General features: G+C 39.2%; 3 protein-coding genes across 6 annotated transcripts; 1 reads left to right on the top strand and 2 right to left on the bottom strand.

Annotated features, from left to right (window-relative positions):
• Positions 1-73: 73 nt before the first annotated feature.
• LOC122398297 (bcl-2-related ovarian killer protein homolog B) lies at positions 74-8,240 on the bottom strand. 3 transcript variants are annotated; one of them, XM_043398020.1, is made up of 5 exons: positions 1,889-2,266; positions 1,263-1,574; positions 595-985; positions 423-481; positions 74-343 (listed from the first exon to the last, which is right to left on the bottom strand). In XM_043398020.1, the coding sequence occupies exons 1-5, from the start codon at positions 1,889-1,891 to the stop codon at positions 209-211; spliced, it is 900 nt and encodes a 299-aa protein (XP_043253955.1). In that variant the 5' UTR covers positions 1,892-2,266; the 3' UTR covers positions 74-208. The 3 variants fall into 3 exon arrangements, with proteins under 3 accessions (XP_043253955.1, XP_043253954.1, XP_043253956.1); XM_043398019.1 differs by lacking the exon at positions 1,889-2,266 and adding an exon at positions 4,140-4,580 and having other exon boundaries at positions 76-343; XM_043398021.1 differs by lacking the exon at positions 1,889-2,266 and adding an exon at positions 7,576-8,240 and having other exon boundaries at positions 77-343.
• Positions 8,241-9,153: 913 nt separating this feature from the next.
• On the top strand, positions 9,154-12,638 carry LOC122398294. The gene is made up of 4 exons (XM_043398015.1): positions 9,154-9,581; positions 11,086-11,595; positions 11,943-12,207; positions 12,305-12,638. Exons 1-4 carry the CDS (start codon positions 9,512-9,514, stop codon positions 12,528-12,530), a joined length of 1,071 nt encoding a protein of 356 aa, XP_043253950.1. The 5' UTR covers positions 9,154-9,511; the 3' UTR covers positions 12,531-12,638.
• Positions 12,639-14,185: 1,547 nt separating this feature from the next.
• Positions 14,186-16,328, bottom strand: LOC122398293 (frizzled-2). 2 transcript variants are annotated; one of them, XM_043398013.1, is made up of 4 exons: positions 15,356-16,328; positions 14,808-15,184; positions 14,571-14,732; positions 14,186-14,504 (listed from the first exon to the last, which is right to left on the bottom strand). In XM_043398013.1, the coding sequence occupies exons 1-4, from the start codon at positions 16,153-16,155 to the stop codon at positions 14,194-14,196; spliced, it is 1,650 nt and encodes a 549-aa protein (XP_043253948.1). In that variant the 5' UTR covers positions 16,156-16,328; the 3' UTR covers positions 14,186-14,193. The 2 variants fall into 2 exon arrangements, with proteins under 2 accessions (XP_043253948.1, XP_043253947.1); XM_043398012.1 differs by having other exon boundaries at positions 14,186-14,732.
• Between the last annotated feature and the right edge of the window lie 6,014 nt (positions 16,329-22,342).

Genomic DNA, 22,342 nt, shown 5'->3' with positions numbered 1-22,342 from the left:
TAAAATATATAAAAGTGAAGTATAACGAACCTGCATTTCAGTTTTAAAAAAAAATCTTGTAATTATTCGGGATAAATAGCACCGTGAATCGCATATATTTTACAGGCCTGGTATCATGTAATACGAAAAAGGTTTCATAAGGATCTTTCGAATAAAAGGTCGTACAATAAATAAATTCTTTTTTTTACCAAACTACATTTCGCTCGCGTTATAAAACTAGAATCTTCAAAAATATCGAGATCGTACCAACGATGAACATGGTAAATATAAATAGTAGTACAAACTTATGGGTGTACCATGGTGACTCTTCTGTTACAGGCCTGTACCGCGTTGCCAAAGAGGACTGAAATCAACGGTACATCTTTTGTCGAAAGAACTACAATTTAAATAACAGTTTTAGTGTACAATACATTTTATCTTACCCATCCACCGTTCGCTTGTATCCACACAGCAAGATCCTCTTCTAAAACATCGGTCATACCTGAGAAACCAACCGAATTAAAGCGTGTATAATGATGTAAAGTCTTTCTATCGCTAGAGCGAAAGAACCCAAGGTCGGAGGAATCACGTTGCAATTTTAACAGAATCAATTACCTCTTTGTACGGCGAGCAGGTATTCAGGTTTGCCCTGACGCACGCAGTCCACTGCAATGCCACCTGCGACCGCGTAAAGGGCTATCACCTTGCTCCATGTCATCTCTCCGTTTCTGATCATCTCTCTGGAGACGTCGACTATGGCCTCGCTGGTGGATTGTTCCGACGAGAAGTTGCTGCAACCGATCTGCCGGGCGACACGATTGAATAATTTCGGATGCATTTTTTCCAGCTCGGCCCCGACCGACGTCAACTCTGGATAAACTTCACCGACTACGCCACCGCCCGGAAGCAACATGGCGCTCCTCATCCTCTTCAGGCCAAGCTTTCGTTGAAAGATTCCGGATCGTTTCAAACGATTTCGAATATACTGGGCGCACAGTGAGGAGCCCTGGACAAAAGATAAGTATATAACGCTCTTGAATTCAATTTTTAGATTAATTTCTTGTCTCTTTTTCAACAGATAGAACTCTACGGTTGGACTGAACAACTCAGTCGTTTTCTACAATTGTGTACCATCTATGAGACCACCATTCTTTAACTTAAGGTAGAAAAATCTTCATGCTCTACTTTAATAGTCATCTCAAGATAAAACTTGGAATTGAATTTATTTTTAGACAGAAGTACAGGGTGATTCTCCTGCTATGTTTCATTATGTTGCGAGTTACCTGTGACACGGTGAGCTCAATCGAAGCGGAAACGGTCCTCCAGCGTATCGTGTGAGAGATCTTCCTAGATACCACGTCGCTGACATTGCTCAGTCGTCTTCGCGCCGAGTCGACCACGTGAAAAGTGGAGATCTCTTGATTGTTAGCGGCCGTGAAACCGGTCAGATTCGAGTGCAAAGCAATGGCGAGGCTGTTCTTTCGATAAGGTTGCGCTGCGTTCCCGGAAGTCTCCTCCAGGTTTCGTAAAGAACCGACGAGTCCAGACATTGAGGAATCCTCCGTAGAATATTCCTGCCATTCAGGCTTCTCAGGCTTAAAGGATTTTAAACACACATTAACACTAAGAATTCGTTCATATTTTGTTTTATCTTTTTCCGAGTTACGAAGATCAGCTTAATTTTATTTTTACATATTAAATTAGTGTCGATTGCAATCGAAATTATATCTCGTCAAAAATTGTTATCGTCCATTGCTTACTAGGTAATCGGTATTTACAGAAAAAAGAAATGTTTACGAAACTATCGTGCGCGTGTAGCACGCGTTACAAGACTAAACGCATCAGTTCCAAGTAACAATGAAACTCCACAGGGATCTCTCCTTGTAAGTCAGAAAGGAACCTCGAGTACCATCGGTGAATATCTGAAGTCCCTTTATGGTAATCGTGGGGCACACGAAGGAGAACCGTCGATAGAATCTTCTGTCCTTACTACCACAACACCGAGGTACGTTCACACCAGGTATCGCGTCGTAATTATTATTCCGCTCGTGAGTACAGCTGTTGTTATCTCGCAGCCTTATTTGGCCTTGTTATTTGACATGCTTCGCGGCGCTTTGTGTGCCTGGTGTAAGATACACTCCTCATTGTGTGCATATTACTCATTTCCATTTCATCATTTGCGTTCTTAACGAGGAGGATTAAGAGCGGCATATGTCATTCCACTGTGTTAAAGTAAACTCTGTGAATTGAGGAATCACGGGTTCGTTGGACCCTCTCAAAGATCATGGGGCGTCAGATCGCATTGTTCTTAAAATGTCACCCATTTGACCATGTCTGAATCAAGGTTTTCGTGGCTTATAGTAAAGTGGAGAATTTGTAAATATATTTAACACCTTCGTCGCCAGGCAAATTACTTTTTATCTTCTGAATCTTATTTTATATACATAAATTCGAAACTTTATTGATTTTAATATATTCGCGGTTGTAACGGTGTGTTTAAAAATGCTGCAATGCAATCGAGAGCAACTCTTTTTCCACCGTGACTGAATAAATATTGTCCATCTGACAATCTGGCGGTAAAATAACAAATCGCTGTAACGCAGCACGCCTAATTCCACGTCAGATTCTTTATTTAGGACGGAAGTGATCTAGGGCAGATAATGTTTTCCAAAAGTGCTGTAACTTTGTCAAATTAACGGTAACTTCCGGGAAATGTACTGTAAATAGTTTGCTTTCACTGTTTCCAAACATTCGATGTACTATTATCTTTGTGGACATTGCATATGCACGTGAATCAGACAAATCAACATTTATAAGTGTTTGATCGAATCTGTATTTGTTATCAACGAGTCGGTGGGAAAAAGTTGTTTGAACCGATCACAGAGGTCACGATCGACGCGTAAAAAATTAATTAATTTTATGGTTATAATTACTTCTCTCAAATATTCGTTATCAATTTAAATAATAATCAGTTAATTGATTATCGTTTAACATTTTACGTATTTAGTATTATTTACGGAAGAAGATCGTTCATTTTAACATTTACTCTTACTCGTTGCATTTCCTTGTAACTCATAGTATCGCATTTAGTCTAAAGTTAGACATTGGTTACATATAGGAAAAATAAATCGGGATCGAATCTGAAAATATCTCAGGAGTTTGTCTCGGCTAATATCTATGATAGAAGTTGTCGGATTATTCTATAAAATTCTTTAATGCTGTAACTTGCATTTAATAAATTTTAGTAGTGCTTATTAGTGTATATTAGAATAACATGAGTTGGAATATTAATTAATCATTAGCATTCTTGCTCTTGCAAAAAGTAAATAGCTGAACGAGTGTACTTACAGTTTCTCACTTAAAGTATTAACATTTCTGACCCTAAGCATTGCGCAATAATCTCATCAGACCTGTTGCACGTCGTACGTACACTTTTAGTACGTGAACTTTACCATTGTTTTTTAATACAAAACGATTGATTTCTTAATAACAAAGCATCATAAGAAATCAACTAAACTCGGATAGAACCTTGCAAAAATATCGATCGGTCTAACCTAAAATCTGTGCTGCATTGTTGTCGCTACTTATCGATTTTGATAGACAAGTAATCAATTTTATTTATTCCTATATAATTCTTAAATTTGAAACAATATATTTAATGAAAATAGTATCGAGTGTACAGTTCTTTTTCAATTCTGTTCGAAACATTTTTCACTAAATTTACGTTTGGCGGTTCGTGATTTTTCCTTGTGGATCGAGATCGCGAGTGAGAAACAGTGAGAGTGTGCGAGATGCGATTAAGTGGTGGGGATAATACTGGACAAAAACAGCGGCAATTGGAGGGACAGTACTCTGTGGTGTTGAAACGAGACATACATTTAACGCAGTAAGTTTAGTGGTTATCTAACTTCTATAGCATATCAAAGTTGTTTGATTTGAGAAGTTTGACAAATTTATCGGCCTGATCGATAAAGTGATTTCGAGAGTAACGCGTATTTCATCGTGTGAAACGTACACCATAATATTTTATTCGATAGACATTGGTCGGGGAGTCGATCGTAACGAAACGTGGAAAAGTGTTATTTTTCGAGCAAGTTAAAAGCGACGGTGGACACGTTAAGTCGTAAATTATCGAACGGAGAGTGAAATTGTAATTTTACCATTGTTTGGGTCGTCTGCTCCTGGACCCCCAGTCGAATGTCCGGCTTCATTGTAATTATCGCCCGCCTTATTAGTCGCTGTCGTCCAACTTGCTCCACATACACATTATACGCGTAATATATTTCTGAATTATCGCTTATCAACGGTGAGTGTGGACGGTCGATTATCGTTCCGAAGAGCGTGCGCGGCAGCGCGTTAAATCGTTTGTTTTATCAATTCCCGAGGCTTATTTCCGCGCCAGAATCGCGCCGATAATAAGATCGCGCGTCATTTTTGCATTTTTCTTCGCGTAGCTCGCGTCACGTCGACTTCGTTAGAAAAGAGAAATGGGGGATCGAGCAACAGATCGGTCCACGATCTCACTGTCGTTTTATTTAAACAGATTTTACTCGAGGTAAATATGCACACGTAATTTTGTTTCTTTTGAAGCGATGACGCGACATCTAGGGGAGGGGGAAGAAGGACAATTTATGATGTAGGCAAATGCGAGTAACATCAATCATTTTGAAATTGATTTGACAAAATGACACAGACGTTTCTGATTTATTGAAAATGTACATTTATACATCGAGCGATGAAATCACTTCAATGGACTAACCTGCAATTACTTTATGCGGTATATGTCATCCTTCTGCGTACAAAGTGTTTTTTGTAATTATTGTTAATCATGAATAACCAACTCATTGTCGCGGAAAGGTCGACGAGGAAAATATGCTTCTTATTTTCTTCGGAAGCTGCGTGCACTTATGTAAGCGAGAGAAAAAGCTTGCCCGAGCAGAAAAATACGCGGGACTCTTCATTTGGGATTCCAATGTGAAACGAGAAGCATATATTCGCGAATGTAATTAATCGCTGACATTCTTGCCGATGAATTGCTTTGGTTTTCCCAATGAAAATGACGAACACGACTCTGTTCGAACTATTTTTAAATTCCTATAGTTTAAAAAAATGATATAAACAATGTGCAATTAAAAATAATTTAAACAGGGTCGTGTTTGGACTCGTTTTCATCGGGGAAACCCCGTCGACTCGATGATACTAAAGATACAATGAAAAATTTAACAAATTGTATTTCAACATCGATTCCCATATAGATAGTAACAAACGATATATGCTCTTGTAAATGTTTGAGTGATTCTTAGAATTAATTAGAGATAAAGGACATTAATTAGAGAAAATCAAGAGTGAAATTAATGAAGTTGACTACCGTTAAGTGGTTTTCTGGTTTGCTCAATACAGCAATTAGCGAAGTCTTAAAGAGACGTTCGAAGTAAAGCGGGGTGAAGAAATCACGTCTCGTGTAACCAATTATTGCGCATGCTCGTTCGAGCCAACGATGGTAACAAAATAGGGGAAGAACGTGTACTGCTGTCGTAACATTTTAATCGAACATTTGCGATCTTAGCGCGGTAAAGCGATTCTTAAACAAATTAATTTCGAAATAAAAAATATTATTACCGGTGCTTTCAATTCCAGAATATTATTATTTACAATTCGCGAACATCGAACGTGCGAACAACGCACGCGTGTCGGCAGGTGTTAATTATATAACGTAACAACGTTTATCGTATGTCTTTCTTTTGCTGTTTTGCACGGAAATGGCACGTGTTGATGACACGAACGTGACCAATTAAATTTATGTAGAGCGAACACATACGTGTAATACGATGCCGTAGATCATGTTGATATTATTGTTCTCATAATCGACAACTTTTTCGAAGATACAGAAGCATTTTTATTCCGCGTAATCTACTTTATTAATTTTGTAACTTTTAATGTTGATCTACAAAAAAATCTTCTGCTCGACTCTGGCAAATGTAAACTGTATCTTGAGCACGTATAAAGGTTAAAATAAGACGAAAATCTTAACTGAGGCTTCATTAAAAAGTTGTTAAAAAATTAAATTAAAAGATTTCAAATCATTCTGGAAAAATTATTTTCGGTCGCGGGGGTCAATTACAATCACTTTTGGTCAATAAACATACCCCCGAAATCCTACTCATTTTCTAGAAAAAAATTCGAGGTGTGAAATTTTTCGACAAAATTACAAAATTTCAAATCGTCCTGGAAAAATTATTTTTGTTTGCAGGGCTCAATTACAATCATTTTCGGTCGATAAACATACCCTCGATATCCTACTCATTTTCTAGAAAAAAATTCTAGGTGTGAAATTTTTCGACAAAATTAAAAAATTTCAAATCGTTCTGGAAAAATTATTTCCCGTCGCAGGAGCCAATTACAATCACTTTTGGTGAATAGACATACCCCCGAAATCTTAACCATGTTCGAGAAAAAAATTCGAAAAGGTGTGAAATTTGCCATTTGCAAAATATTAAAATAATCGCATAGGAATCTAATAAAATTAATTGCAATTTGTCATGTCGTTACTCGCTCATTTTTATATAGTTTATAAGTTTCTATGATTTTATATTTACATATACAGGGTGTTCGGCCACCCCTGTAGAACCGGGTCATTGGCGAATACGTGTGTCAAATACGATGTAAAAAACCCGCTTTCCACAAACTACGCGATAGACAGGTTTAACGAGGACAGTGAGTTTGAGTAAAATACAGTTCTTTAAAACTTTTGATAGACACCTTTAGCGATAACAATGAGTTTGAGTAAAATACAGTATGATAATACGACTACCATCGCCATTAGTCGATCGCCTCAGGTTGAACTGTCTGAAATATCGGTATCGTAATTATTTATTCAAATTGGCGTTCCGCTTAAATAATAATTTTCACGGAAATGCAAGCGTTAACGCGCATTCGAGGATATCATTGAATTATCCACAGTACGTAAAGGACGTACGCGTAGTGGTCTGCATAAATTTACATGTTTTATTGGTCGGTCGATTGGGTACACCGTCAAATTTCATAGGTGACGTAAGCAAAGAGAAGAAAAAGGCATGGAGGAGTAAGGAAGAACGACGTGTAACCGACGGAACGAAATATGGGTCGAGTCAGCTTTCAATAAGAGATGCGGGCAGCACGTTCGGCCAACGGCCCCCTCGCCCCCCACTCCGCAGAAGTTTGCCCTAAACCGGAGCCCTTGTTATCCATCCAGAAGCCATTCGCTCGTTGCCACTCGCGATGCCCGCGCGCGATTCTTTTGTCTCCCTTCACTTTCTCGCATCTTGTTTTTACTCCACGAATGCTTTATTCACCACCGAATGGCAAGTTTAAATTATTTCAGTAAACTGCCAAATCGTACCATTAATTTCGATCGCGGTTCTCCTATCGAAAATCTTGCACGTAATATTTATATAATTACTCTACTTTCGATTACGAGAAATAAATTATTAATAGAAGAAACATATTAATAGGATATATCTTAATTTTTAATGGTATCGTCTTTAGATATATCTTTCATTAATATCACTAAGATAAAACTTTGTTTATGTATTTCAATAGAAAAGTTGTTTTCATTACCTTGGATTCCACGAAGGTGCAAACAGTTATTACTAGTTTCGTTATCGGTCACAACCACGGTTACACCACGCTCGTAAAATATCAATTTTGTACACTGGTTTAATATTAATTGTTAGTCGATTGTTTTTCGAACTTTATGCACCGTAGTAAACTTTCGTACTGTCCACGAATATTTCACGGAGTATTGTTCGTGTTTCTTTACGAAACACGTAATTGTACCTTGACCGAACTATTGTTTCATTAAATAGAAAAGAAAGTAGTTTTACGATGATCGGAACGCGCGCGAGGAACACGTCGGCGCGCCGTCGAAATTGTAGGAAGCACAGCGCGTAGAATACTGGTGACTTTTCAACTACAAACGATGCAATGTGAAACTATACGTCAACGCCGTGTAAGTGTTATCCCAACTTACACCATTGTACTACGGTCAAGCTACTACGAAAACATTTCTGTCGCCAGACACAAGCGAATTAATTTTAAACAATAGGCAGAAGAGTTTCATGAATCTGTGAATGCACGAATGTTGGGCCAAATAGTCGTAATATTTTTAATAAAATTGTTTTCGAATTGATTTCGCTGTCTATAATCATTAGTACTATATATTTTTGATAGAGATGAATCATTTCGTAGTAGTATAGAATACGTAAACTGAACCAACGAGTGAATTATGAGTGGGATAATAAAATAATGATAACATTAATCAATTTTATTAGCATGCAGTGTGACGGTCAACGAAGCGGGCAACGAAATGGTGTAGCCATCTAACGGTGAACAGATCGAACTACTTGCATCCAATTTTGTAGTATCTAACAAGAACAGACAAGTTATAGAATATATTGAATTAGATGCAAACACAGACGAAGTACAGAATAGATCGTTTACTTCTTTACACACATTATATTTTTGGTAAAGAATTTTTTTTCTCGAAAATGGATAGGATTTCGGGGGTATGTCTATTCACCAAAAATGATTGTAATTGGCCCCCCTAGCTAAACATAATTTTTTTAGAACGATTTGAAATTTTGTAATTTCGTCGAAAAGTTTGACCACCTACTGAATTTTTTTCTCGAAAATGGATAGGATTTCGGGGGTATGTCTATTCACCAAAAATGATTGTAATTGGCCCCCCCTAACTAAACATAATTTTTTTAGAACGATTTGAAATTTTGTAATTTCGTCAAAAAGTTTGACCACCTACTGAATTTTTTTCTCGAAAATGGATAGGATTTCGGGGGTATGTCTATTCACCAAAAATGATTGTAATTGGCCCCCCTAGCTAAACATAATTTTTTTTAGAACGATTTGAAATTTTGTAATTTCGTCGAAAAGTTTGACCACCTACTGAATTTTTTTCTCGAAAATGGATAGGATTTCGGGGGTATGTCTATTCATCAAAAATGATTGTAATTGGCCCCCCCTAGCTAGACATAATTTTTTTAGAACGATTTGAAATTGTTTTTTTTTCTCCAGCTGTCGTTATTGTGGCCCTCATTTTTTAGTACACCGATACAAACTACAGAGGGCGTTTCAGTGGTTATATGCGCATCGCAGATAAAAATAGTATTTCAAAATGGCTATTCTTTCGTATACGCTTGTATAGATAGTACACACTATAATATCTATGGATTCGTGGTGATATATGTATACCATTAACCGGTTTGATTTTCTTCGATCAAACATTTTATTAGAATTGTGAGGATAATCGAGGAGTGTCGTGTGTTAACTTGTAAGATAGAGAATACGAAACCGGAATGTCTTTAGGTTAGTTCATTCAGAGGCTGTGATTCTAAAATTAGTTTGAAAATACCGGATTTTAAAAACAACTTTGAATAATTATATGCAACCATTACGCCATATACCCGGTAGAATAGATTGTATTGTCAGTGTACGAGTGTCGTGACAGAGGATAGCTGTCTGTAAGTGAGCTTAAGGTTCTATGATGGCATTGTCACGTATCTGTAACTCTTCCGATTTATTGACAACCGTTTTACGTATTTCACATGCAGGTATGAAATTTCAAATATATTTTTACGTAAAAGTTTGTATCCATTATTACTATTAAATTGTAAAGATACGTCAATCGAATTGAATTAAGTTCTCGTAACTTTTGATACTCGTATATATTATTTTGCTTCCATTTATTTCTAAACAACGAAGTGAAATTGCGTGAATACACATCAGTATGATTATCAATATTATAGAGATAGTGTCAGGGGCAGAATACCATTTTTTTATGGTGTTATCAGCAACTATTTTTTAAAGAAACAAATACTCGTAGCGACAGTATCTTTACGTTCGTTATGCGTTGTTGTCAAAACAACACGATGACGTAGCAAATACATTTTCGCATAGAAAAGAATGACAATAAATTTCGTAGCGAATGTTAACAAGATGCAACGTCATCGATGCATTTTTATTTATTTATACAATTTTCTGGTAATTATGTATGATGTTGACGAGTTACTTGATTTCAAAATTGTCGAGTGTTCTAGTGTAAGAAACAACTACCGCTCGCTTTTATTTTTAAATCACGCCTTCTACGTAGAATTGTTTATTTATCCTTAGTGTCTCGAAAACAACCGAGTCAACCTGAACTGTTACTTTTTGCTACGGAACACGACTGTTTCGACGCATTTTATTTCGCTTTACTTTTATTTCGTCGGCGTTATTAATACAACGAACGTGTTGATACTTTCTTCAAAAAAAGTTTAAGTTTCCTGAGACAGAAATAATGGTCAGGCAGTAACCATGACTAAACTATTCTTTTAAATCAAATTGTAATCACCTGTTGCTTTCTAATGTCTGTAATCTCAAAACTAAAAGTTACATGACTTCTCCCTCCAGTATACTTCAAGGCAGTGATGGGACATTCGTGGGAATTTTGGACATGCGCAATAGAATTTTCCGTCGTGGGATTCCTTTTTGCGCATGCGTTAGCTTTCTGCCATAGATGTATCTTTAGCGCAAAAAGAGGTGCATGTTGAGAATTCCCATGTTTTGTACAAAATTGAACTTTCTACTTCAAATTCTCGCTAATCACACAAAAATTAACTTATCGAAGATCCCCTACGTATTTCTCTACGTAGATTAAGAGGAAATTTTTTGTTTTTGTCTCTTTTCCTGTAACTTTCTTAAATTTCGTTCCTTACTGGGATCCAACGGTACTCTAAATTCTAGTTAAGTGTATACGGCGCTCCAGTGCGCATGACCAAAATTCCCACGAATGTCCATCACTGCTTCAAGGTCGTAGAAATCGATTAGATTCATCGACGAGATGAAGTAGATCTGAAAACAACAAAATCATGCGATCGCGACAGGATCATTTCGTTCGATTTACGTATATTGAAAATTGCAAGCAATTATATTCGTTTGCTCTGGAACACACGGCAAAATGAACAAAGTCGTTAACACGTCGCACAATTACCCCGACCTCCATTTTTATTTCAAAATTAATTTTCAACAAGGTGAATACGATCACTCTTTCGAATAAAATAATTATAATTTTTTCAGCAAGCGTCCCTTTAGGCGAAATGCAGTGCACACGATATACAACCGTGTACCAAAGTCGCATAAATGCTTTTCACGTGACGAGCCTCCGGCGTTATCCCGATCCTCCCACTCTACCGCTTCCTACAAACGTTTCCGAAATATATGCGAACGAGACCGGTCGCTTTACCTCGGAAAGGTCACGTGACATCGCCGCGCCTGTGTTGCTCTATGGTAGAAGCAACGATTGCAAATCTTTCTTTTCCGAACAATCAGCGCCGACAGCGCGCTCGACGGGCGCTCTGGTAACCTGCGGCGATAACCACGTGGGCTCGTACGACTGCTTCGGCGCGGTCAGTTTGAATGGCACGATGCAAAGCAACGTGCCAAAACCGTTCTGCTCTGCCGGGAAATCGACGCATTTGAACATGCCTGGCGGCCAATGGGCCAGGCACGGTAAATACATCGCCGAAGACATGCAGAAATATCATTATCAAAACGTCTGTTTCTCGCAAATAAAACAGGACATAAGTGGTTAGTAAGAGACAAAAGAACTATAAAGCCACTTAAGAATAATTGAATTTTACTAAATAAAATATTAAACTATCATAAAGATCAATTTTTGCTCGCGGTGAAGGGATGCATAAATTAAGCAACGAACTAATTTTTACGTTTATCTGTTCGCACAACGTACCTCGACGACGATAGATTTCTTCTAACGTTCTACAGTAATTTACGGTTAATTATTAATCGGTGCTGGACGCTCTAATTAACGTGAAAAATATCGTAATCGGTACAGAATTAACGAGAGCGCGGCGAAGATGCACTTCGTCTTATCAGCGCCATGGTGAACAGTGTGAAAATTGTAATATGTCGCTCAGGTACTGCAAGTCGGATCCTCGCGACGACTACCTTTTTGCGAACAGTGTTTCGGCCGAAATATATCTTTAGTATGAGATATACGACAGATTCGTCCCAGCAGTCGAACAGTGCAAAGCCCGCTGTTGTAAAGCCGCATCAGTATATAGGTGCAACGAAGAAAGAAAGGTTTAAAATAATAGTGAGGGATTACGGGCGTACAGTTCTCGTGTTTCACATAGGAATATCTCTGATATCTCTCGGTGGATGTTACGCAGCTGTGATTAGGTTAGTTCCCGCGATATCAAACTTCCATAGAACTCGTAACATCGGAGGGACAACGAGTCGTCGAATCGTACTTATAAAAATAATTTACTGATTTCAGCGGGTATGATATAACGCCTCTGGTTAAAACTATGTTAGACAATAACAACGAACACGTGCAAAGTATACTGAGTAGCTCGACGCAGTTCTTGTTGGCGTATGCAATTCACAAGCTGTTCGCGCCTGTCCGACTTTCGATAACATTAGGTGTAACACCGTTTCTCGTACAATACTTACGAAGAAAAGGTATTCTCAAATTGCCACAACGAGACAAAATAAAAAATTGAACGGAATTTCGTATAGCAGAATTTCCATTTTCTATATGCACTTTGTAATCGTAATTTGTAAACGAATATAATTTGATTAAATAAACGAAGATGTATATAAACTGTTTGTATGTATATATATATATTCAGATTTATTATATAAAGAATATAAAAGTTATAATTACTTTACACAACGTCACGTATATTTTCATGTGTGATATTTTTGCGCATCTACTTTAACGTATGAACGGCCATTTTAATTACAGCATTTTATTAGAAGATTTTTCATCGATCGCCGTAAATACATGACATACACAAAAGCTCGACAGTTTCAATGGACGAATTGATCAGTGAAATTGGAACAATGATTGCGTTCGATACTCGGTGTCGTTACCGAGCATAATCGAGCGACTCGCGCGTTTATGCTTCCATCGAGTCGCCCGTGTTAGTTTGATTACGAATAGGAAACATACAAACATGCCAAATATTTTGGCGGACATATATATGTACATAACTTTTTAAAAATATTTTATAGTACATAGTAAAATTAATGCATATAAGTATATATATATACAATTTAGTTAACCTAGAATAACGTATGCTTACAAGTCGATTTTACATCTTTCGAAGATCCCGTTTGTCCCAAATTTTATTGTATAGAGACAACGTTCATAAATCTATTAGAAAATGAAAAACATCAAAAGATTCTTCAATGATTCGGATTAAAAGAAATTTTCGAATGTTTTTCGAGTCTTGATTCAATATTATTAAATATACCTAAAGCTGCTTTCGTAAAAAATCATCGCGAGATTAGTTAAGCGTAATAGTTCTCGATCTATCGACCTAAAGTGGAAGGTTTGAAGACACAACGAGCCATAAATCAGGCTCACTGTTTTGTGCATAATATAAAAGTACACTTATAAACTTTGAACACTTTGTCTGCAAACAGTTTGAGCATTTTTTTTTTTTTTTTTTTTTAACTTAACTTAAACGACGACATTAGTTGTGAATTCTGGTAAGGCATAAGGGAAGAGTATACTACTTAAAATATAATGTAAACATTGTCTAATAATACTTGCAAACTAACCGATGATTAGTTTTAACATTTTATACAATCCTTACAGAACTTTCATAAAAAGTATAAGTGAACAAAAATTCACAAATAGCTTAAACAAACATACAGCTGTCTCGATAAAAAAAAAAAAAAAAAAGAAGGTATTTTGGCACAATACATTTGTATAATCCCCATAGTTATTTGCGATGCATTTATAAACAGAGATGAACAAAATTTGAACGAGAAGCATCGAATAACGAACAAAGGATTTCAATTAGCGATTTTTAATTCGTTATTTGTTCAATGAAACTTACGATAATAATATTCCGCTCATCTCTGCCGAAGAAGTATAAAAAAAAAATAATTATCTAAAAATGCGTATCTTGCTACACAGATCTGTGTTCCGTAAACCGAACCTTAAAAACTTATTCCTTTTATGCGAATTATTCAAACATACGATCGTATAAATTATTCGAATTTTATCAGCTATGATCGAAAACGCGTTGTTACGTGTTACTTTAGTTAGTCGTTATCCGAATGTTATGCTTAATGAACAGATGCGATGATTGAGAAAGACAAAACATTTCCAGTTTTGTTCTACGAAATTGTTTAAATATACTTTAGAAGTGTTTAAACGTACGCTTCTACCCGGCGTCCTTGTATGTGATTAAAAAACTGCCGCCAACTGGAGAGTGTCTTGCTCGACCATACCCAAAAGCTACTTGTTATTCCAACAATCATAGCCATTAAATACTTTATCATAAAAACCTCGAATTCTGGCCGTCTCCCAACGTCGCGGGTGCGCTCGCCAACGGGGCACGGCATCGAATACAAAGATTGCGGTCCAGGCCTTGAACACATCTCCATATTCCAGGTCAACATCCATTGATCGAAATAAGCTTGCTCGTAAAATAAGCAGGCGATTACGATCAGCGCAGGAACTATGTATAACACGGAAAATATGCCGATACGTATCATTAATTTCTCTAATTTGTCAGTCTTTGTACCATCGTGTTTCATCACCGTACGTATACGGAACAGAGACACAAATCCAGCCAACAAGAAGACAGTCCCGAGGATAAGGTAGACGCACAATGGCGCCAAGACGAACCCGCGTAGAGCTTCGACGTTCCAAAGTCCTACGTAACAAACACCTGATAGTATATCACCTGCAAGAATAAACAGAAACAATTGTTATAATTACGTTGTACAGTACTTAAATTTTACCGCGTTCCACGACTCACCTTCCACCTTTCCCATTGCGAGAATAGTAACTGTTTTTATTGCTGGTGCTGCCCAAGCAGCTAAATGGAAATATTGCGAATTGGCTTCTATCGCTTCATGGCCCCATTTTAAACCAGCAGCTAGGAACCACGTTAAAGTCAGGATGACCCACCATATACTGGACGCCATCCCGAAGAAGTAGAGTATCATAAATAGCACCGTGCACAATTCGTGCTTGGTACCTTGCGTTATCGTCGACGCCATTTGAATTCTCTCTAAAGGAGGTGGGAAAGGTTCTCTGCACGAAATGGAATTACCAGCAGCCCAACCGATCACGTAAGCCAGTGCTACCATCAGGTAACATACTGACAAGAAGATGATCGGTCTTTCAGGATACCTGTACATAAAATACTTTTTGTTCATTTCTGAAGCATTCAATTTAATTTATTAATAGATATAAGATGGGTATCATTTTAATTGCTTTAAACGAACGAACGGTATCTCCAATCCTCCCACTTCATGTTAATGTTACAAGCGTCAAGGTGAACAGAAACCCACTTTTATTTACCTGAATCTATCCGTGTCAATGAGAAACGTCAAGAAGGTGAAAAAACAAGAGGCTGCACAAACGGACGCCCAGGTACCGACCCAGATTCGCGAAAATCGTCGTTCCCTCTCGGTGAAAAACATCCCGTCGCAAGGCGCGCCGCAATTCTTTTCGACATTGTCGCCGACTTTTAAGGAATAACCAAGTTCGTGGGGAACCTTGAACTGCAACGGGCAGACAAAGCCAAAATCTCTGGCGCCGACCATGTAGCCGCTACCGAAGGGTTTCGGACCGCCTGGCCAGGATGGTTGAAACTCGGCGACCGGCATACGGGGTGGTGGGTAAACGGGCGCCGAGGGTTCTGGCGGTGTGGTCTCGTTGTGTCCAACGCAGAGTTCGGGGCCACCGTTCTCGGGCAGCTTGGCGCAATCGAGATTATCCGGCCAGGCGAATCCGAAGGTGTTCATCAGACGTTCGCATCCCGCGCGAGCACTCTCGCATAACGATCGGCACGGTGGTATGGCCCTGTCGATGATGGTGCATACGGGCGCGTAAACCGTGCACAGGAAGAAACGCAGATCGGGGCTGCACTTCATCTTGACCAGGGGTGCGAACTGATGCACCTCTTGGCCAGCGTCCTCTTGCTTCTGATGGTTCATTAGGTTCGGCATAATCGTCTCGTTGTACGGTATGTTCATGCATAAATTGATCGTGATCGGTTCGCATCTCCCGTGGTGTGCCAGCGGATCCTTCGCGTGCAGAGCATTGACACCGAGCGCGGCCACCAAAATCCCGTAGATCGTCACGTAATAGGGAATCATCGCTGCGTGTCGTCCGGCGACCGCCACTTCCGAGATCGATTGTCACGCGAAGTAGCTTTCAGAAGCACGCGAACGCACCACGCCTTCGGACATCACCAACAAATCGTGCGGGACATAATAATCTTTGAATGGAAGGAGCGGGGAAACGAGCGTACCTAACGACGATGATGGACGCAACCACAGTAATACTGTAAACAGAACACGGCGAATGCACTCCGTTAGAATAGAAACTCCTATCGTATTCCTTGCACCTTGTTGGCGCCATCTACGATCAATCGTAGGTACGTCTCGCAGGTTGCACCGAAAGAGCAAAAACATTCAATATTTTGTTATATATTTGTTAATAGATATATATTTAATATTTCCAATCTTGTTCACTTTATTTTGTTTCCGTAACATTCTTCTCTTCCATGCTACCTATTTACCCCCTCTATCAAACAGCGTACCATACGCTCCATTCCAGAGATGCGTGACGGAACCAGTGATCAGAGGTGCCAGAAAAGCACCGACGGTGCCCTAATCACACATGCCAGATCACGCGTACGTGAGCTCGTGGAGTTTCGGAGAGTCGACAAAGGCAAACTGACACATGCCCCCTTTCTCGATTCTCCGAAGCTGCCCGAAGTAATTTCGGACCGTCTCGTGGGAGGAAGAGAGAGGAAGGCTCATTTACCTTCTCGCACTTGAACAACTAAAATTCGACCTCACGTCGACGGCATACGATTCTAAGTCTCGACTGCCCAGGTATTTTCTATTTTCCGACCTATGTATGTAGACGAACATAAGCAAGATTATGATGAACAAAATTTTGTGAAATTTTTCTTACGGAAATACACGTTTTAAGACCCCCTGATCATATTTGAATTATTGAAACAAAATAAATTCATTTTTATTATTCCTATATATGAGCGTACATATGTATATCATTTCAGATATCACTTCTGATACATCTGGCAACGTATAACCATTACTGCTGGCTACTGCCAGCCTCTCGCAGCCTCTGCTGGCTTCTGCTGGCCTTTCCTGACCGCTAATGACCATTCCTCATACTTCTGACAACGTATGACGATTACAACTTGCTATTAGTTGCCCCTGCTGGTCTCTGCTTGCCACTGCTTGCTACTGCTGGCCTCCACTGGCCTCCGCTGACCACCACTGACCACCACTGACCACTACTGATGCTTCCGACAACGTGTAACTATTACTACTTGTTACTGCTTGCCACTGCTGGACTCTGCTGTTCACGGCTAGCCTCCGCTGGCCTCTGCTGACCACTCCTGATGCTTCTGACAACGTATAACTATTACTATTTGCTCCTGCTGGTCTCTGCATGCCTCTACATCCCTCTGCTGACCTCTGTTGGCCCCTGCCGACCACTGCTGACCACTGCTGACCACTGCTGATCTTTGTTATCTACTTCTAACATGATGTATAAGTATTCAAGCCTTGTATAATGTAAATCTATGGCAATAAATGATATAATTTAACAGAATTCTGTGTTCTCATCATTTTTACCTTTCTTTTCCTCTCCAAATCATTGCCTTAGTTTTAAGAGACCGTTTTTCCGGTTAAAATTGGATTCCCAAACTTTTAAATTTTTTTTCTGTAACCGTCACTCTCGTACCTGTTGGCAAAATCGAGAATTCATTTTTTTCGTCAAAAAATTTCTCCTCGAAAATTTCGCCGATTTCCCAAAAAGTCCTGAAACAGCTGGAAAGGCCTGAAACAGCTGGAAAGTCCTGAAACAGCTGGAAAGCCCTGAAACAACGAAAAAGTCCTGAAACAGCGAGAAAGCCCTGGAACAGCTGAAAAGTCCTGAAACAGCTGGAAAGCCCTGAAACAACGAAAAAGTCCTGAACAACGAGAGAATCCTGAAACAGCTGGAAAGCCCGGAAACAACGGAAAAGTCCTGAATTTTTAGCAAAGTTCTGAGTTCCAGGACTTTCCAGCTGTTTCAGGACTTCCCAGTTGTTTCAGGGCTTTCCAGTTGTTTCAGGGCTTTCCAGTTGTTTCAGGACTTCCAAAGGGGTTCCAAAATTCCAAGGAGTGTCCCTAGTGGGTTCAGGGAAACCAAGGAGTTTCAGGGAGTCTTATAACTAAGGGAATGATTTGGAGAGGAAAAGAAAGGTAAAAAATGATGTGAACACATAGAATTCTTTGTAATTATATCATTTATTGCCATAGATTTACATTATACAATGTTTTAATACATATATATCATGGCAGAAGTTGTTAAGGGGTCAGCAGGGGGTCAGCAGGGGTCAGCAGAGTCCAGCAGAGGCATGCAGAGGCAAGCAGGAGCAAGCAGTAACACGTAGTAATCGTTATACGTTGTCAGAAGCATCAGGAGTGGTTAGCAGTGGTCAGTAGAGGTCAGCAGAGGCGAGCAGAGGCAGGCAGCAGTCAGTAGTAATCGTTATACGTCGTCAGAAATATAAGCGGTGGTCAGCGGAGGCCAGTAGAGGTTGGGAGAGGTTGACAGTAGCCAGTCGTAATCGTTATACGTTGTTGGAAGTATCAGGAGTGGTCAGTAGAGGTTAGCAGAGGCGAGCAGAGGCAGGCAGCAGTCAGTAGTAATCGTTATACGTCGTCAGAAATATAAGCGGTGGTCAGCGTAGGCCAGTAGAGGTTGGGAGAGGTTGACAGTAGTCAGTCGTAATCGTTATACGTTGTTAGAAGTATCAGGATTGATCAGCAGCGGTCAGCAGCTGTAGGAAAATTCAGAAGTACATGTAGTCGTACCTTGTGCCTCGTACTTTTTACCTTATACGTCAGGAACTGGTTAAAACAGTTCTATGACATTACCTGCTAACTCAAGTTACTGTTCTAAAATTAAACGCTGTTTTGTACCTGCAAAAATATTCGACTATATCCTTATAAAAGTTAAGGTCCGACCCATTCTTTGTATTAAAGTGTCATATAATATTTAGTTCGTCATAACAAATTGATACGGCTATCTCTGAACATATCGAAGAAAATCATTTTCTCTCTGCTCGATTTAATTGGAATTAATTATACGAAAAGGGCAGAGAGGGAAGCACCTACACAGAAGGTGGCATGGGAGGTACATACTAGAAGGAAGAGACTTTGATATACAGAAATAATGGAGAGCAGTGTAAGGTTATAGGAAGAGGGGAGTTAAATTGGTGACACGAAAGTGTAGAGAGCATGAAATTGTGGAAAGAGACGAAAGTTAGAAGTACCAGAAAAGATGACAAGATCAGATTAAATAGCATGGTAGGTACATGGATGTAGGGGCAACTGGAAAGGTTGAGATATGTATATATAGAAATGTGTAACATATTTAGGATAGTAATAATAATGATGGCTGATTCTAAATAAAGATACGCAATGTCAATCGGTTCATTTTGATTTTATTTCTTTCCCGACATATAATGCACAATACGTTCGATTTCGTTAGTCGTAATGTTTTGCTAATCGTTGACGATTAGCGTGACCGTAAGTACTATGGTTTTTTTTGTAGTATTTGTTTTCTTGTTTTAATCGTATAGTACATACGTGCTCGTGGAATTCGTGCACTTTTAGACGGGGTCGCATCTCCGGGCGGTCGCTGTCACTGTATATACAATGATAGTCTTTCTTTTTGAGTTATGCGAGTCGCCCGAAATACGATTCGCAAACGGCCTCATTATCGTAAACAAATAAATAATTTATCTCCTCGAATACTCTCAACTTGAATCGTCACATTAGACGTAGGAGGTCAGCCTTACGATCTTATGATTAGTAACACTTAAGATTCAATACGGAAGATTGAAATACGTCGAGCTGGCCACTCTTTCGTCTTCCTGCCCGTGTATGTGATTTCCATGGTATCAACGATCGTTTTACCTGCCACGAAACGAAGGGAAGCCTGTTTGTGGCAACAGGTGCGTTTTCTGTTGTGAGGTTATGCTCTACGTTGCCGATTAAAGGGTTGAAGTTAGGGTTGTTATACGAGAAAAAGTTAATGTTAATGTTTTTGTTTTATCGCTAGGATTTTTGTTAACAGATATAAGAATAAACTCAGAGTTCTCCATATCTTCAAAAGAGTCGTACATATTTTCTAGTTCACCACGGCTACATGTTGTCAAAGAAAACGCCATCTAACGGGAAATTTTTTCTTTGAACTTACTGATTTCCCCGATCGAAGAGAGATCACTATTTTTCCCCCTCGTACAGTTTCCAGAAGAAAAAGGTCACTTTAGTTATTATTCACGCTCTGCTAAAAGGGGACGTACTACAAATTATTTATATAAGTACATATCACTATACGTCTATATCAACGCGTGCAAAATAATATTAATAACGAGGAAGACGATTGATGATGGAAGGTTCGTAACTGTTCCAGCGAAGGCAGACGAGGTAAGTGAGATCGTTTAATACATGAAACGGGTTTACGTAATATTCACCGCGTAGGTTATGTCATCCCTTTGCAAATTTTATAACCAGAGATTAATTTTGCCTTCACCTTTTAAATGGATCGTATACATTCTTTGGACCTATTATGGTTTGGAAAGGGACAGCTGTACAAGCGGAAAGATCTAAAGATCTTCTTTGGGCGGCTGAAGAACGTTCGATTGGCACAAAGCACGCCGGGAGTATCGCCAAACGCGCACCATACGACATCTATGAGTCATGTATATCACCTAAGACAATCGTCCTGCACTCCTTACTCCCACTGGGACGCGTCAAGTCGACAAAAAGAATGTTCTCTCTAAATCACGACACGACCTGCGCGCAGATTTCTTTGCCTTTAAACGTCCCGAAACGCGAGAACACCGTAATTGTTCCTGTAACGTCTTAAGTCTTTCTTCTCGAGTACCCGCAAATTTATATTAATTTGTATACCCTTGTATATTACCTAAATGATCCATATCGATACGCCAAAAAATTATAATTAATTTAAGGATTCGTACGTAAGCGTTAGTTGTCTCGGTCGAATCACACGATTGTATCGAACAAACATGTCGATGCTTGTTAATGAATATGCGCGAAGGAACTCGTAAGAGGAAGGAAGACGATAAAGTGGCTCTTAATTTTGCCCTCGACGGTAGTTGATTAACATCCTCTGCTCGTACACAATCACGTCAAAATGTGCATCGCGAGTATCATTATGCACACGTAGGATTAGAAATATGGTATACGTGCAGAGGTTTACCTGCAAGTACGCGCCTGTACATAATTACGTGTAAAATCCGTCGCGCAATGTCAGAAGAGAGTTGCCCCCTTTTTTGATTAGCCCTTTGGAGAAGGTTAGGTTACACGCGGTTCATATTTTCTCCGCGCCGCGGCGCGTAACCCCGGTTCACACGTATTTGTCTTGGCTTTGCTTTCTATTAAAAAATTAGAGATAAAATACGACATTCGGTGACGAACGAGCCGACGCGATCGACAATTTCTTTCTTCGATCCGATTAATGCAAAACTCCTCCAAAGGGTTAAGTCTACTCTCTCGTTCCGAAAAATAATTGATGCAATCGTATTTGTAATAAAAAGGCATATAGAATTTATACCTTTCTTGATTAGCACCGAACTTAACGACTAGTCAGTTTACGTACGCGTCGTATCTGTATAACAGCGTCCACGAACGGTCTACTCTAATTGTAATCGTGAGTTAAAAGTTCGAGATTAAACGCAATTCGTTCTTCTGCCGTTGCGCCGTACGACACGCAACAATGGAGTAGAGATTAAAATACTTTCGAGACATTCGAAAAAATGGACAGACTTTCTTGGAATATTCAGCAAGATTAATACATATAATGCTCTCGCGTTGATCACCGTCACCCGCGCATTATATTATACTTATTCGTACCTCATGTACGTGTAGATATACTTTATCTATTTATCGATCTATCTACCGTCTTTCTAGCGACACTAGTGCGTGCCTAACTAACCTGTCGAGCGTAACAGGTGCGCATATATCGTTGCGCATGCCTTCCTACACGATGTAAAAATTTAATATCTAATTGGATGATGGGCATTAGTTTAAAATTACACTTCTTCCAGCGAATTGAGAGCCTCGTGTAAATGAAACCACGTGTTTTACAACTGGACCAAGAGGATGTGCTTTGTCCCGAATACGTAAAGATTTAACACAAGTTGTAACGTTACCATCTGAGAAATTGTTCAAAATGTCGTCCATTTTGGTGCACGCATAATCGTGCTCTTCTTAATAAGTTACGAAGATA

This window comes from Colletes gigas, unplaced genomic scaffold, assembly GCF_013123115.1.
Source record: "Colletes gigas isolate AHSC1104 unplaced genomic scaffold, ASM1312311v1 Colletes_gigas_Sc00011, whole genome shotgun sequence".
NCBI lineage: Eukaryota > Metazoa > Arthropoda > Insecta > Hymenoptera > Colletidae > Colletes > Colletes gigas.
This window is presented reverse-complemented; position numbering and strand designations above follow the sequence as displayed.

What these genes read in the sequence shown, in the direction of transcription:
- LOC122398297 (XM_043398019.1), bottom strand. Translation starts at nt 4,190, where the DNA reads ATGAAGCCGGACATTCGACTGGGGGTCCAGGAGCAGACGACCCAAACA. An exon ending in TTGAGCTCACCGTGTCACAG is followed by an intron (nt 986 to 1,262) that starts GTAACTCGCAAC and finishes TCTTTTGTCCAG; the next exon opens with GGCTCCTCACTGTGCGCCCA. An exon ending in TACAAGCGAACGGTGGATGG is followed by an intron (nt 344 to 422) that starts GTAAGATAAAAT and finishes CGTTGATTTCAG; the next exon opens with TCCTCTTTGGCAACGCGGTA.
- LOC122398293 (XM_043398012.1), bottom strand. Translation starts at nt 16,155, where the DNA reads ATGATTCCCTATTACGTGACGATCTACGGGATTTTGGTGGCCGCGCTC. An exon ending in ATTGACACGGATAGATTCAG is followed by an intron (nt 15,185 to 15,355) that starts GTAAATAAAAGT and finishes TTTTATGTACAG; the next exon opens with GTATCCTGAAAGACCGATCA. An exon ending in CGCAATGGGAAAGGTGGAAG is followed by an intron (nt 14,733 to 14,807) that starts GTGAGTCGTGGA and finishes TTATTCTTGCAG; the next exon opens with GTGATATACTATCAGGTGTT.
- LOC122398294 (XM_043398015.1), top strand. Translation starts at nt 9,512, where the DNA reads ATGATGGCATTGTCACGTATCTGTAACTCTTCCGATTTATTGACAACC. An exon ending in TTTACGTATTTCACATGCAG is followed by an intron (nt 9,582 to 11,085) that starts GTATGAAATTTC and finishes TAATTTTTTCAG; the next exon opens with CAAGCGTCCCTTTAGGCGAA. An exon ending in TGTTACGCAGCTGTGATTAG is followed by an intron (nt 12,208 to 12,304) that starts GTTAGTTCCCGC and finishes TACTGATTTCAG; the next exon opens with CGGGTATGATATAACGCCTC.